Source organism: Prionailurus viverrinus, chromosome F1 (assembly GCF_022837055.1).
Source record: "Prionailurus viverrinus isolate Anna chromosome F1, UM_Priviv_1.0, whole genome shotgun sequence".
Classification (NCBI taxonomy): domain Eukaryota; kingdom Metazoa; phylum Chordata; class Mammalia; order Carnivora; family Felidae; genus Prionailurus; species Prionailurus viverrinus.
This window is the reverse complement of record NC_062577.1, coordinates 52,913,652-52,929,505: the sequence shown is the minus strand read 5'-3', so window position 1 is coordinate 52,929,505 and position 15,854 is coordinate 52,913,652. Positions and strand designations below refer to the sequence as shown.

At 35.1% G+C, this 15,854-nt stretch overlaps 1 protein-coding gene across 3 annotated transcripts in view; it reads right to left on the bottom strand.

Annotated features, from left to right (window-relative positions):
• SPATA17 (spermatogenesis associated 17) overlaps nt 1-15,854 on the bottom strand; it is a 204,961-nt gene that overhangs the window by 120,531 nt on the left and 68,576 nt on the right. For all 3 annotated transcript variants that reach the window (XM_047840794.1, XM_047840793.1, XM_047840795.1), the window contains exon 6: nt 8,405-8,528. In XM_047840794.1, coding sequence (XP_047696750.1) covers nt 8,405-8,528 — 124 coding nt within the window. The remainder of the gene's footprint in view (nt 1-8,404; nt 8,529-15,854) is intronic.

The window sequence follows — 15,854 nt, the reverse complement described above, 5'->3', positions numbered from 1 at the left end:
TAGCATGCTGGAAAGAGGAAAATACATATAAGAAGAGGAGCAGAGGCACTTTTCTAACTGAGTGGTCTCACTTTACATTAATTTTTTTTTGTTTTTGTCTCCATTTCTTAGATGCACAGTGGCTGAACGGTGGCAGGGAGAAGAGTAGGGGCACACACTTATTTGGGGACACACTTTTTTTTTAACCACTTGCTTTGTCTCTTCAAAGAGTACTGACAATGGACAATAATCTTATCTCTTTCATACATTACAGGATAATAAAAACGATAATGTTAAAGAGGGAGGAAATAAAATGTAAAAGTTAATAGCTAATTCATTCGCCATGCTAGTTCAGTCCTTGGCCTTTTCTGAAGAGAGAACTGTCAATAGCAACAAATTATGTGATGGTTTTGTGATGTGGACGGTTCACTTGGGACCAAGAGCAAATGACCAAACTTGAGGACCTGCCTCTTAAACTATGGATCCAAAGACCATCGGGTCAGATCTTTATTCACTACATAGCCTTCTTGAAAGAATAAATCTGCCAAGTGTCTAGAGGAAAAATGACTACCAAACAATAGTCTTTTAGTCACCAGAATGATAATTGCTACTTTCATACAATATTGTGAGGATAAATAAAATAAAAGTGCTTTGAGCTGTTCACAGAAATGCGCCAGAGAAATTTATATTATGTTCTCGCTTGCTTCTTTCAATCTTTGATATGCAGGCCCTAGCTTTTCTCTTTGTCCATGAACTCATTCAAATCAATTTTCTTCTAAGTACTAAAACATTTCAGAAAAAGGGTAAAAAGAGAGTTCAATGAATTGAGGGTAACTCAAGGAAAATGTACACTCAGAATGCTAGTGTTTTGAGGGATAAAGAGACAGCCATAAACCTAGGGTAGAGTTCCAAGTAGAGTTTACTTACGTGAATCACATATAGACACAGACGTAGAACCACTAACGCAGATTTTCACTGTGGCTGTACTGTACTGAGGATGCCCCAACATCAGAGTTTAAATAAAATATTACATGACCTTGAGCAAGTTGCTTCATCTTCTAGACCTACTTTCTTTAATCTGTTAACAGAAAGAGCTAGAAAAGTAATCTATAAAGACTCCATGCTGCTCTAATATATTGCAATGAAAGGTCCTGTCCTCTGTCAGTGTGAGTTCCTATTTTTATATTTTTCTCCATGGAAACATACAAACTACTGGGAAGTTTGCAAAAAAAAAAAAAAGAATCAAAATCAGATCCTTCATGTAAGACTTATGAGTGTACTACTCCATACTTCCCTAATTCTCACTTTTACTGCCAGACCTTTTCAACTCCAATAGAAATGTGTGAAAACTAGGGATGAATAATTTAAGAATTAAGAATTCATTGTTGAGAATGCTGTGTGATGTAAGAAAGAAATAAGAGGTATCTAGAATGAAATAGTTAACTAGGGACACTAAATAGCAGTGATGCTAAACAAAATGGCAAAATTGTTAAGTTTCTTTTATATGTGCTAATTTTCTTTTCAGTGCCTTAAACACATATTTTTCTCCCCAGATAGTCCATGGAGTCATCATACACGTTAGCATCTCTAGATCTCTTCGTTACCAACCTTATGCCCATTTTGGTCTTCATATTCCAGGCACTGGACATACTTTTCTTCCCTCCTCTTATGATAACCTAGTCCCGGTTATTGTCACCAAGCTATACTAATAAGACACCTCAACAGCTGTCTCCTTCTTGGAAGTATTTTAATTTAATAAGGGAAAAGAAATGTATCTTTAATGATAAAACAATGGCAAAATCCTAGTGTTAGCGGAAAGTATGTGAGATGTTGATTCTTTTGGGGGAGTTGGGGGTGGTAATAGGGAAGCTTCTGAATTTCTAGAATATGACAAGCCACAAGAAATCACCTATATCATAAAGAGATCCTTATGATGAATGTTTCTAGGGTATAAAGTCAGACTAGCAGGACGCTCATCCTGAGAAGGAAAGGAAGATAAGGCTAAATAGGCAGGGTAGAGTCAGATTCTTCAGAGTTTTAAAGGCTTATGCTGAAAACTTTGGATTTTATCCTACAGAAACAGAATCTTTGGAGGTTTTCAAACTGCAAAGACACATGACATAAAAAAATACTATTTTAGCAGAATTTATCTGATGGTAGTAGATATACTGGGACAGAGAGGAAAAGAATGAACAAAAAGAAAATCATTTCAGAGATTATTACCATTGTCCAGGGTTCAGGAAACGGACACGATGGAATTTATTTAAAACATACCAGGGAGAATAAATGGAAAGAAGTTGGTGATTGTACAAAATAAATGAAAAAGAGACAAAGATTTAAAAAATTGGGGTGACTGGGAATAGTTTAGATCATCGGTCAAAATAAAGACTGATTTGGACAAATAAAGAAAAAAAACGCATAAAGAAAAAAAAAAGCTAAAAAGAAGAACCAAGGAATCATGTGAATGCCCCAAATCAAGTTGCATCAAACCATGAAGATCGTAAATGTAAGACTCTCTCTAGCGGGTACTATTAAAGCCACACATACCAAGGCGTGCATCATTTTGTATGTACATCATGGAAATGCAGAGGTGAGGGATGGGATGGTGGAAGGGAAAAAGAGAAAGGGGAGGTCCAACTTAGAGGCGAGACAGGAACAAAATTAATATTTTGAAGTCAAAGCAGTAGTTTTGAGACAAAGATCAAAAGGTATAAAAGTGTACTCCAGAGAGTCATTACAGCAACGCAGTTAACGCCACACTGGAGTTTCCCCACCACGGCTGTGGTATGCCACTGACTACGGAAAATGTCTTCTGGGAAGGCTCTCCAAAGACGCTTTCCGAATATACCATATACACAAAGACATCTCTCTCTCTCTCTCTCTCTCTCTCTCTCTCACACACACACACACACACACACACACTCACACACACACACACGTGCATGTGCACAGGTACACACTGGCAGGCTGCCATTCTTCTGTTACTTCATCACTTCAAATTAAAAGTGAGCAATTACTGGATTCCTGGGTGGCTCAGTCTGGTAAGTGTCCGACTCTTGATTTTGGCTCAGGTCATGATCTCATGGTTGAGAGCGAGCTCGTGGGCAGGGGCAGCGCGGGGTGCCGGGGGCGGGGAGTGCTGACAGTGCAGAGCCTGCTTGGGATGCTCCCTCCCTCTCCACCTCTCTCTGCCCCTCCCCCTACTCATGCTCTCTCTGACAAATAAAGATTTTTTTTTTATGTGAGCAATTACATATTAAGTATTTAATACATGCAGGGCACAGAACTTCCCCATTTATGATGCTGGGGGGCTAGAGTTGAAAGTAATAAATAACTTCAAAGATTTACTATATTTCTTAGCATTTTTCACCTTATAAGATTTGTCTTATAAACATGCTATCCATACCAGTACGTTATCCATATCAACAGGGTATCAATTAATTTTTGTTACATTAAGTTTTTAAAATTAAGCTATTTTTCTTTTGTGTACACATATGATTTGACAACATTTTGTAAAATAAGTTGCTGAAATCATTTCTTTCTCTCAAAAAATAACGTAATTAAAGAGAATGTTCTATTAATATTCGTTGGGGCATGGGGTCTTTTTAAAGAATCCTAAATAACTGAAAATCATTACCTCAGTGCCCATTTAAAGATTTTCACTACCCATTAAAGAAAAAACATTGAAAACCTACTATATAAATGATGACATGAAAATTACTTCTGTAAAATGTGTGCAAATTCTATTTAATTAATAAACTTTCATTTTAGTTTTAACTTGAATATGTATAAACTATTAAAAGCAATTGTTATAAAATAAAACACAAATAGTTATAATATACTTAATCACGAATATATTTTGTACCTATCCTTTTCCATTAGCATATTGAAATAAAAAACAGGGTTATATTTTTCACTGATCAGGAAACAATGTATATAACTTTATACAATATCCTATATTTTGAAACATTAACTGGTTATGATGTGGATCTTGAGTTTTCTATTTGTATCTGTAACTCTGCTGTTCTCCCGGGCAGGATCCATAAAAATTCTGGCAACATTTTAGAGGCAGTATCTTCTAATGAATCCAACAATAGGCCTTTGCATGTATCCACCAGTAGGTGGAGCAGACAACATAATTTATTACCAAGAACAAGGACAGGGAATGAAAGTCAGTTTATTTGGAATAAAACAAATCTGCAAATGAGATTTTCTTCAAAGGAAATATGTCCTATATGTGTTAGATTCAGTTTGACTGGTTACTGAATCAAAATAAATAACTTTATTAAATAATCAATCTTTGCAGAAAGATAAATTAAATTTACAAATGGAAGCAATGTTTGCATTTTACTTATTCAAATCAACTGAAATTAGCTTTCTTTTTATAAAACTTTTACAGGGACAAAGATTTTTTTGATGTGTTCATTTAATAAGGGCGCTAAACCCAATCCTGTTTTACAGGTGATGGGGTGCATAACAAACAGTACTTTCTGGAAAATATAATTGACTAATCCTATTATGTCTGTAGCAACAAATTAACCTTATTACTACTAGTAAATGGTGATTGATTATTTATGCAAATAAGTTACCATGTTCAGCTTTCTGATTGAAATAAACATATACAAAAGGTGCTTTAATATGACTTGAACTTTTTAATTAATAAAACCCTGAGGGGTCTATTAATTCACTCATTGCAATATTAGTTATTTACTTGTGTAATTCCTATTAGTGCTAACATATTTGCTTGCATAAAGATGAGATACTTAATATCAGTTAAAATCAAGATAGATTTTAGAACTATTTTAACATATGCATTAGATTTACACTAACATTGACTTTGAAACTAGGTTATCAGTATGAATGTATCAGCATAATAGTCCCCCAAACTATTAATATATTAAATAACACATGACTTCATTTATTATCTACATAGGAATTCACAAATACAATTTTGGCTTAGAAAATTCCTTACCTTTTCCAAAACATTCTTTGTCTGAATTAATGTTTTATTTCTACTCATCTAAGTGAAGCTACATCAGGCCTATGAAAATTTAATTCGAAAAATAGTATTCTACAAACTATCATTATATATCATTATAAATCACTCCTTAATTATTGAAATCACTAATAAAATAGTTCCAAAAAGACTACTAGCATTATTCCTTTTAAATACATCTGCAAAACTTTTCTTGTTCTGAGATACTTTGTTTAAAAATTATTTACACTTGAATATTTATTCAGCAAATTTTCAAATAACTACGCAAGTTAAGAGTTAATACTAACACAAGCCTTTAAAAATACCCAATTCGTATTTGGCTTTTATTTTGGACTTAAATGTGAATTTAATACAATTTGAAATCAAAACTCTTAAAGTAAGCAATGCAATTAAGCTGTAAACATCTCAGGGATGTTTTAAAATTTGCAGCTTAATTTCTCCCCAATAGCCAAGTCATGCTGAGAAAATCAATAATAATACTTACATTGAAACATGTGTCTTTCATTCTCTAATCCTTCCTTAGTTTAGGGAAAATAAAGATTTTTGTTAAATGGAATCAGCAAAATGATAAATATAAATGGTTGTTAAATTCAATGTGAATACCTATATAAGCTATAATTGAAAGGTGTCGATTTCTTTCTAGTAAAAAAGTTTGTTTGGCATTGGACTGAAATCAGAGTGAATGCTCTTTGTGTTTAAGGATCATACAGTATACATTTATATGTCCTAGTCAGATAGATTATAGATACTCAAAAATATGTCATTTGAAATAATTGATGGACTTTAAAGTTAAGGTTTATATTCAATATATTTATTAATGTTAGTGTTGCATATCTTTATTTAGGTTAAGATGTAAAATGCAGGAAGGGGATATTGGGGGAAGAGCATTATAAATATTTCTAATAATTTTTATGAATAACTAAAGGAAAGCAAAGCAAAGAAATGACAACATGAATGCTTCGGACAGCTAGCAAAGACAGACGAAAATCAAAGTGTAGACACTTTGTTTATCCTCCGTAGGTTAAATTCCAATAATATGATCATTACCATTTACTGAATGCTCTTTAAGGACCAGGTAGTAGTTTAAATATGTTACATTCAATCCTCATAATGTTCTTTCAAAGTGCAGAGTGAAACAGACAATTCCAGGTAATCTCCTAATATCTTACTCTAAGTAGGAGAGTTTGGAGACTAATGTCAATACCCATACTCTTTCTACTGTACCACAGTGCCTGAAAAAAAAAAATCATTCTATTGGATGCTCAGAGTTCTGGAGACAAGGGATCATTAAACTAAAGTTTATATACGTAGCTATTACCAGCACTCTGCAAGATATAAACAAGAAGAAAAATGAGCTAGAGCATTGACAGTTTGCATTTAACAACATAAATATACTTAAAACACAATCGTAATATTAAAAATTCATTAAGGTCCAGGAGGCAAGTCACATGGTCAAGTTTCTGAAATAATTTGTTAAACCAGGTGCTTAATTTTAAAAGTGAAATGAAATCAAAATCGTTAAAGAAATAATGCATATAAAGTATCAACCATACTCTCTGGTACACGGTAAGTACTCCATGGATATTTGCTTTATTATTTTTGTTAGTAAAACAACTAAGTCTTTATGGACTTCGTAAAATATTCCACTATGTACTCGATATCTAAGTAACCCTAGATAAAAGAGAATTAACAAATGTTGCCATTAAATCTGATTTTACCATTTAAAAAATTATTTCTGCTATTACACTACCCGTTGTAAGTATAAGCAACACAATTAGACCTCAGATTAAGAAAGATTCAAAGCATAAAAGGGGTTCAGAGTTATCAAAATAAACAACTGTACCCAATAATTATTATCAGGTTTCAAGAAGTAAAGTATATATAACTCCCTTAGTTTCATCAAAGTTGAAATTACTAATAACTAAAGATAAAAAAAAGAATTTGTGATTTGTGAGTCTACATTTTAAAAACATGTAGCCCACCAATCAAACAGATAAAATTTTTCATTGTTACAGATTTATAATCAAAACTGAAAATACCTTGACTTTTTTTTTTTTTTAATTATCTTTATTGCCTAAGTATTTAGAGTCTAAAGACCTCAGTTTGAGGTGTCTTTTTGTGTCTCTGAACCAGTCACATCATTGTCTCTGAGTTCCAGTTTTCTTATCTGTTAAATGAAGATAACTCAGCTATACAAATCCAAGTAAATATAAAGACAGTCATCATTACTGAAAAGTACTGCTAAGTAGACCACCAGATAGAGGCTAGAAGTGCAGTTCTCTGTTCTGAATGTACATGACCAGTCCAGGACTTAATGTTGTTGTTGTTGTTGTTGTTGTTGTTGTTTAAATATTTTATTTTTGAGAGAGAGAGAGAGAAACAGAGCATGAGTGGGAGAGGGGCAGAGACAGAGAGGGAGGCACAGAATTCGAAGCAGGTTCCAGGCTCTGAGCTGTCAGCACAGAGACCCACGCGGGGCTCCAACAAGGGAACGGTGAGATCATGACCTGAGCTGAAGTCGGAAGCTCAACCCACTGAGCCACCCAGGCACCCCAGGACTTAATGTTTTTGAATTTGGATGCCTCAAAGCATGACATTCAGTCTCAGATTGTACCCTCTACCAGCCTCCACCATGGACTTGACTTGCCCATGTCTGAGACATCTGAATGTGTGACTCTGGCTGGAACATGACACTGTACTTGACAGTCTATAAGAAGAAATAAAAACCCACAAATTGCTAGTTTCCTGCCTAAAGCTCAAGTAACAGAACATCCCAACCCCCAAATTCCTTTGTTTTTTTTTTCACCGTATTTCTTTGTGAGCAGAATATTCTACATGCAATGTATTTTTTCTTAGCGACTATGATGAGATCTGAGGCAAGAAAATTTTACCATTTATAAGAAAATACTTCTAAGTATTCTAAATTCCACATTTGTATATCTCAATATGATGATGTAATTTCTGAAGCAGTTTTGTTTCAAAGCTTTACTTGGAAACTTGCATCAACATTTGGAAAGGGTGCAAGAAGGGTTTTAATCTCAACATCAGCTCAAGGAAAAGAGAAAACATGAAAGCTGCCTCAGTTTCGTAACTTCTCAGTTCTTGATCAATTCGCAAAACAACAATCAGCCACTCAGAATGGGTTTTAAAAGCGAGGTTATGCCCTTGGTGTTGTGTTATCACAGCAGCACATCACCCTGCTGACTGGGACCTTTCTGCCAGCGTCACAGCAGCTGCCTCTATGAAGCTGCTGTCACGGACGAGTCATGGTGCCTGCGCACACCTACACAGAAGCACGAAATTGAACTCGAAGTAGTGTCTTTGTGATATCTTTTCAACAAGTCATGTCCCATTCAGCCTGCTACTTTATCTCTGTCAGGCTAAGGGCCCAAGTGGTTTACGGGAGCTGTCAGGGACAGGTCCACCAACCTGCTTTGTGCTGAGGAGGTAATGCATCTTTCGGGCTTGGTAATCTCTTTTCTTCTCTTCCCTTTCGAGGTCAGCCTTCTTCTCTTCCCTTTCTTTCATCTCTGCAAACTCCTCTAACGCCTCCCTGCATCAAAACAATCCATAGTTATTTATGATACTAAAAAATCTGCTAACATTTTCATTCTTCCACTGATGATAATCAAGGAAGTTTGTGAGGGGCTACCATCATCCACATCCATCAAAATCAGCGGCGTAATCTATCTTACCTGCACATTCCACTGAATCTTTGCCATCTTTACAAAGCATTTAAGTGATTTTTCAGTGGTTAAATTTTTTAAATCAAATATCTCCATGTTATAATTAATTCAGTGGCTGAGGAAATAGATCAAATGCAAAGCAAGTGAGCTACTATGTTATCACTTTCTTGGTTGAAGATTGACTATTTTGGACATAGCTAAATATCCCAAGAAAAAGTCTGAGCTACTGATTTCCTTTAAATTTTGATTCTGTATTAGGAAATCTCTGATCATTGAATTTGTATGCTAATGGGCTAATTTTGAAAGCATGATGGGTTTTTATACATACACTTAATTTTCTGTAAGTTTACTGCAGGTAACAGTTCAAATAATACCAACATGATTACATATATTATCCTGCACTTGAAAGGCTATTTTGTTCAATCATACGGATACTTAAAATAAAAGTTAAATTAGGTGAATAAGTTCATGGTTTTCTAGGTACAATAAACTCCATTAAAGTAACGAAAACTGCATCATTTCTGTGTATGTATATCTAAGACATTTAAACAAAAAATAAACTTTTCAAACACACTATGTGAAGAAAAACACCTGATAAATAGATTAAGATATTATCAAATATGGAAAGAGTAAATCCTTTCTTTTCATAGAACATATTTAACTATTCATGTTAAAATGCTATCTTGAAATTATACTTTATTCTTTTTAAAAAGTAGACATATAACTTGGCATCCAGTTCTTGAAGTAAAATTTTAAGTAAATTGTCTGAGCATCTACCTCAAAGATGTCAAGGGAGAGTAGAGGGAAAGATTCCAAAAATAATAAAAAAGAGATTTTCATTTCTACTTCAATGTCTAGAAATATTTTTGTTGCAATTTTCTGTTAAAGGCTACTAATACAATACTTCATACAAGGTTACTTATGAAACACACTGACGTTTAAAAATCACCATGCTATGCTATTGCAGCAGAGCAATTTTTTTCAACATAAGATTAAATTGCAAAATAAATGAATTACTTGGAGTGGCATGGCCCTCATTTTGCCACCCTTCTCTTGAAAATTGCTTATTAATATGAAAAAAGGAGTCAGAAAATAGCCTGTTTTACTTTATGCATAGTATTTTGGGGGCTTCTGCGCCCACAGAGCTGGGCTGGCTGCACATTTAGATTGTGTTGGCAAGCTGGTACAATGACCTTTCTGACCTGCATCTCAAGGCTATTATTAATCGCTAAGTAACCTGGTAAAGCCAAACAAATTTGTTTCCATTGAAAGGATCTCTATCTGTGTCTGAGAATTTGTTCTGTACCAAACAAACCTCATTAACTGTGTCCATTTTTTGACAAAGAACCAGGAGTTAGAAGGATTGGTGACCTTTCTTTGTCCTTAAGGTACAAATTTCAAGGCAGTTACATATGAATAAATGAGAATTATTATTTTTTTTTTGGGCCAGGAAAAATAACAATCACATGTTACATAAAAAAACTAAATACATTATTAATTTTCATCTTTACTTTTAATATTACGTAAAAATTATTTCTTCTATAATTCCTCTTATAAGTCTTTAAGATAATTTAAAATAACCAATGAACTGCCACTACAAGGATAATTACTCAGATATGCGTGTATCCAATTTTATGTCATTCCAAAGATAAGCACAGTAATTTTTCGAGCAATCACAAAAATAAAAAAAAAATCTACAAAGAAGTTTGTGCTCTATAAATGATTTAATGAATAAGAAGAGATCTTACATAAGAAAGAAAAAAGGCCCGATATAATTGAACACACACATGAACAGGTAAGGTGCAAAGAAGTAATAGGATTTGGATACAAAATCAAAAGTGTAGATTATTTGCTATAGTAAAAACAGTCCATCTTCTGGATATGAAAATGTAAAATAAAAACAGCCATGTACTCAGGGAGCGTGACCAGGAAAGCTAAAACTCAAAGTCCTGTAAAAGAATGTCAGTTTCCAGTATGTAACGATACCACACAGTAAACCCAGAAGGAACTGGGAAGCCCTAAAAATAAATCCAAGAATCTGACAAAACACCAGAAAAGCTAATCTTGGGTAATCTCAAAACACAAAAGTAATTAATTTCATACATTTGTACAATTTTTGAAAAAAATCAATCTTATGTCCCTGATTTATTGCCATACTTGAGAGTGTACAGATATATTGAACATCGCAGTTATATTCATGTCAAGTCCTCTTTGTTTAATGACAAAGTAGGAAGAGCTGAATAAATTTCTATCCCTGATATACAAGTTTTTGTTACATCAGTAGTGATGAAGATGTGTCTCAGTGTAAAGAATGTAATAAAAAATTATGATCCCATTAAAGATTAAATGAGGGAAACCATTCTAACTAGGTTTCTTTATAAAATTATAAAAATTACAATTTTTTTCACCCAGTGATTTTTTTTTAATGCAGAACTTTTAAAACACTTAATTTTTTTCCCAAATAATTCCGGGTTGTTTTCAATATTTTTTCTCATTTCAGGTATATATATGGTCTTATTTCTATCCTTAAAAAACAATCCTGTGATATATATGGGGTAGATGTTACTAATTAACTTATTTTACAGATATGGAAACACATAAGGAGATAAAATGACGTACTCTGAATAACAAATCAGTTAATGGCAGAAATGGAGTTAGAATCCTTAGGTTGACGGATTCTATAATTGCAGATCTAAAAGCTATAGTCATCCTGATGCAAGACATACTATGCGGAAGATATTTTTTATTGAATGAATTACATATATTTTCTTTTCTTTTATGATCCTATTTTCTACTATATAGTTAAAGAAACTTAGGTAAGTCCCAGGACTTCCTCCATCACTTTTCATATATATAAAATGTTTTATGATATCAGTTTAAAAATAAAGGTAAAAATTTCCAAAACTTTTGTAAAGCTTTACCTATTTGAGTACATTTTGCTAATGCTAATGATATTTATAATGATAAAAATTTACATATTCTAATTATTATAGTAATAATAAAAATAAAATAGCCATTTGGAAGCAATCCGGTAGAGTGGTTCACAGCACAGACTCTGAAATGACACCTGGTTATAAACTCTGTTATGCTATTTACTAGCTGTTTAATATCTGAGTCTCAATATCCTCACCTATAAAATGTAAATATATTAGTATTAGTTTCTTCTTCAACAAGCTATTGTGAAGAATAAATACATCAATCTATGTAAAATACTCCGAGTGGGGCTGGCACATAGGAAGCCACTACGTAAATGTTAGCTATATATTGAATGTTTACTCCAGGCCATGTTCTAGGCTACTGACTTTATGTATCAACTGGATACCGATCGTTTATATTTTCTCAAATTCCTTCGGTGATTTCATCTTTTTCCTCTCCTGATCAGTGTGTAATTAATGGAAGAAATTCCATGATGCAAAGCAAGGAATCTGGTTTTCTAAAAGGCGTGGAGGCATGGGGTGAACCTTGACTGGTGGGAAATTGGGGACAGAAGAGAGCCATGCAAATAAATTTCCCTTTTTTGTGTCCTCCATGCACCGCTGAGAGTTTTCCTGGCAAAGCTGTGTGGCTGATGGATAAAGCAGCGCCTGCCTACCTGCTGGACCTGGTTGAGTCACTGCAGGACTCCATGTGAAGTGGCGGCCAGGGCTGCAGGGGCTCATCACATCACACTGCTCCCTACAGAACCAGTGCAGGAGCACTGGTAGCTGACAGCTTATAGCTGCATGCCACTGGAGAAAATCAGGTGCTCTGCCTCAGATTTTGTCTCCCTCTCCCTCCAGCTGGCATCCAATGACTGGTGACTGAAGGAGTACAGAGGCCTAGAGCCTTTTTCTCAATTTTGGGTCCACTCTAAACACCCAACCAAATCCCAAGTTTCCTGAGATTGGCTGAGACTTCTGATGCAGTTCAACTTCACCACCCTACGGATGTTGTTCCCTAAATACTCCCCAATATAATCTTACACCAAATCATGGCATCCAGAGTCTGTTTCAAGCTATGACATTTCACTTTCCACTTTTCCTCACCCTCTCTGCCCTGGGCTGAAAACATCCAAATAAAGTATTATCAGTTTAATCCTACACTTATATTTTATTTCCAAGAGTTTCCTGGCTAAGACATACACATTAATGCTTTTAATCCTTTCACAATCCAGTGAGGCAGATATTATCACTCCCATTTTTTAGATTAGGACATGAGTTGCACAGAGGCTAAATCTTCTCCCAAACTCCCAAACTAGAAGGTGAAAGTTAGAATTTGAATACAGTCCTGGCACCAAAATTTATGCCTTTATGTACAATACTATACTCATATTACACATTTTGCCTAAGTCCAATACAGTTGACTCTTGAACAACATGGGTTCACTTATATGTGAACACTTATATGCAGTTTTCTTTTCAATAAACACAGGGCAATACTGTAAATGTATTTTCTCCCCCTTATGATTTTCTGAATAATATTTTCTATTTCCCTAGCTTACCTTATTGTAAGAATACAGAACATAATACACATAACATACAAATATGTGTTAATCAACTGTTCATGTTATTGAAAAGGCTCCCAGTCAACAGCAGGGTATGGGCAGTTAAGGTTTGGGGGAGTCAAAACTTATACATGTATTTTCAACTGTATAGACAGTTGACAACTGTATAGAACCCCATGTTCAAGAGTCAACTATATTTTTCCATTCTGTTTGATTTTCTTATTCATTTAAAAATACGGTACTAAAAAAAATCTCTTTATAATTCTTATCTTCTTGTCTTTACAAGTCCAGAACCCAAAACCAAAAATCTCTACCCTGTCCTCTAAAAAGTCTTCATAGATCACTTCAATAATAATTAATCTCTAGCTGTCTCCACTCTCACAATCCTCCCTGTTATATGTCTACTACATTCTATAGTACGTTATAGTTGCGGGCATGTTTCCTATACTCCCCCCACCAGTGGAGGTGACGAAGTTCGGGCTTAAGGTTTATTCATTGATGTGTCCCTCCCAAAGTATTTGGTCTACTATCTGGTATAAATTAAGTGCTACCATCCTTTTTAACTATTTCTCAGCTGACTAGTAGTACATTCCATAACTTCTTACGGTTTAATTAGAAGAAGGACAAAGCCATATTGTGAAAGCCTCTCTTGGGAAGTGGGGAAGAACCAGGATTTTGGCTCTTTGCCTATAAAGTGGTTCTCAGAATGTGGTCCCTGGAAGAACAGTATCAGGTTCACTTGGGAAATGCTGGAAATGTGCATCCTCAGGTTCCACACCAGACCAACTCAGAAATCCTGGGGGGTAGGACCCTGCTAAAATTTGAGAAGCACTAGTCTGCAGTAAATGAAAATTATCAAGTCTGCTGAGGAACTAAGATGATTCAACTCTACTCACTAGTATGACATCATAAAGAGACGCAATTATATTCAGTTAATTTTAATATGAATATCACCATATAAGCTAAGGGACTAAGAAGTACTACAAAGGAGACATGATATGTACATCACAATATTTTCATAGGAATCATAATTTTGACAGAGAAAAAAATTAAATGGAGTTTGTTTTAAAAGCATAAGTGCCCCAAGGTGCCTGGGTGGCTCAGTCAGTTGAGCTTCCGACTTTGGTTCAGGTCATGATCTCACAGCTCGGAGTTCGAGCCCCACATCAGGCTCTGTACTGACAGGTCAGAGCCTGGAGCCTGCTTCTGCTTCTATGTCTCCCTCTCTCTCTGTCCCTAACCCACTCGCATTCTGTCTCTGTCTCTCTCAAAAATAAATAAACATTAAAAAAAATTTTTTTTAAAGCATAAGTGCCCCATGGGGCGCCTGGGTGGCTCAGTCAGTTAAGCATCTGACCTCAGCTTAGGTCATGATCTCACAGTTTGTGAGTTCGAGCCCTGCCTTGGGCTCTGTGCTGACAGCTGAGTCTGGAGCCTGCTTCGGAATCTTTGTCTCCCTCTCTCTCTGCCCCTCCCCTGCTCATGCTCTGTCTCTCTCTGTCAGCAATAAATAAATGTTAAAAAAAAATTAAAAAAAAAAATAAGTGCCCCAAATCTCAGAGGTAACTGGTAATAATATTATATAATCTACCAAATAAAAACAAAATGTCATCATCTGAATCATCTTGAAGATAAAATACTTCTAAGGAAATAGATTCAAACAGTTCTCCAGCATCTTCGCTCTGTTTTGACGGGAAATGAAGTCAAAGAAAATGTAAGAAGCTTTCCAACCAAAACTGGTTGAAAGCATTACTTTTCTGCTGTGGTACATTATGACATAAAGGTATTTTAGTTAAATTTGTTGAATGTACTTTGTTTTGTCTCTCATGATTGTCCATATTAATTTAACCAAATGAGTAGACAATAAAAGAAAAAAAAGGCTAGGTCTAAAACATAAGCAAAAATATAAAGCACAAATAAAGCCAATCATATGCTTGGACTTGGTGTGTGACATCCGAAACGATTTGGGGATTGATTAAACCTTAGAAAGATTACGTGGAAGTCAGAGAAATACCCAAAACATTTGCTTGAGAAACAAAAGCTACACCATTTAAACCACTTATTTTGTCCCCTGGTTACCGAGGCCGGGGAAGTGTTGGACAGGTGTTGTGGATTCCATTCCGGCAGCATTAAACAAAGGGAAAGCCCGGTTTACAATTAAGCACCCTGTGGCACAGGGTCATTAACATTCAAGCACTCAGGGTGCTCCTGGGCTTCACACCTTACTCTGAAACCCGAAGTGGACACTAACGTTCTGGAAACATTTCGACAAGTCCTCTCAAAAAGTATTTTTAGCTACTCTTGAAAATCTTTTGTTGTTGTATAGATTAATTTCTCCCCAAAACGCCTAAGCTACTTAAGAATTAAAATCATGAAGAACACTAGCACTCATTTGTTTATTCAGTTAGGCAGTCACAAGTATGTTTAAGATATTAAAAGAAATAAAGATGTGTAAAGCCCAATCCCTGCCTTCAAGTAGCTTATAAATAAAATAGCAGATAACCAACTAGACTATAGACACGGTATGAAGCAATACAGATGCCGTGCTTAAAATCCAGAGAAATCAGAAAAGGCTTCATGTAGGTGGAAGCACTGAGCACTGAACTAAAGAGATGGGATAGAAGAGAGCAGTAGGAGATGAGGTTGAACTGTTCACAGGGAACTCTCGCTCTCTTTGGTAGACTTGGGCCATCAACAGCAAAGGGGTAGAG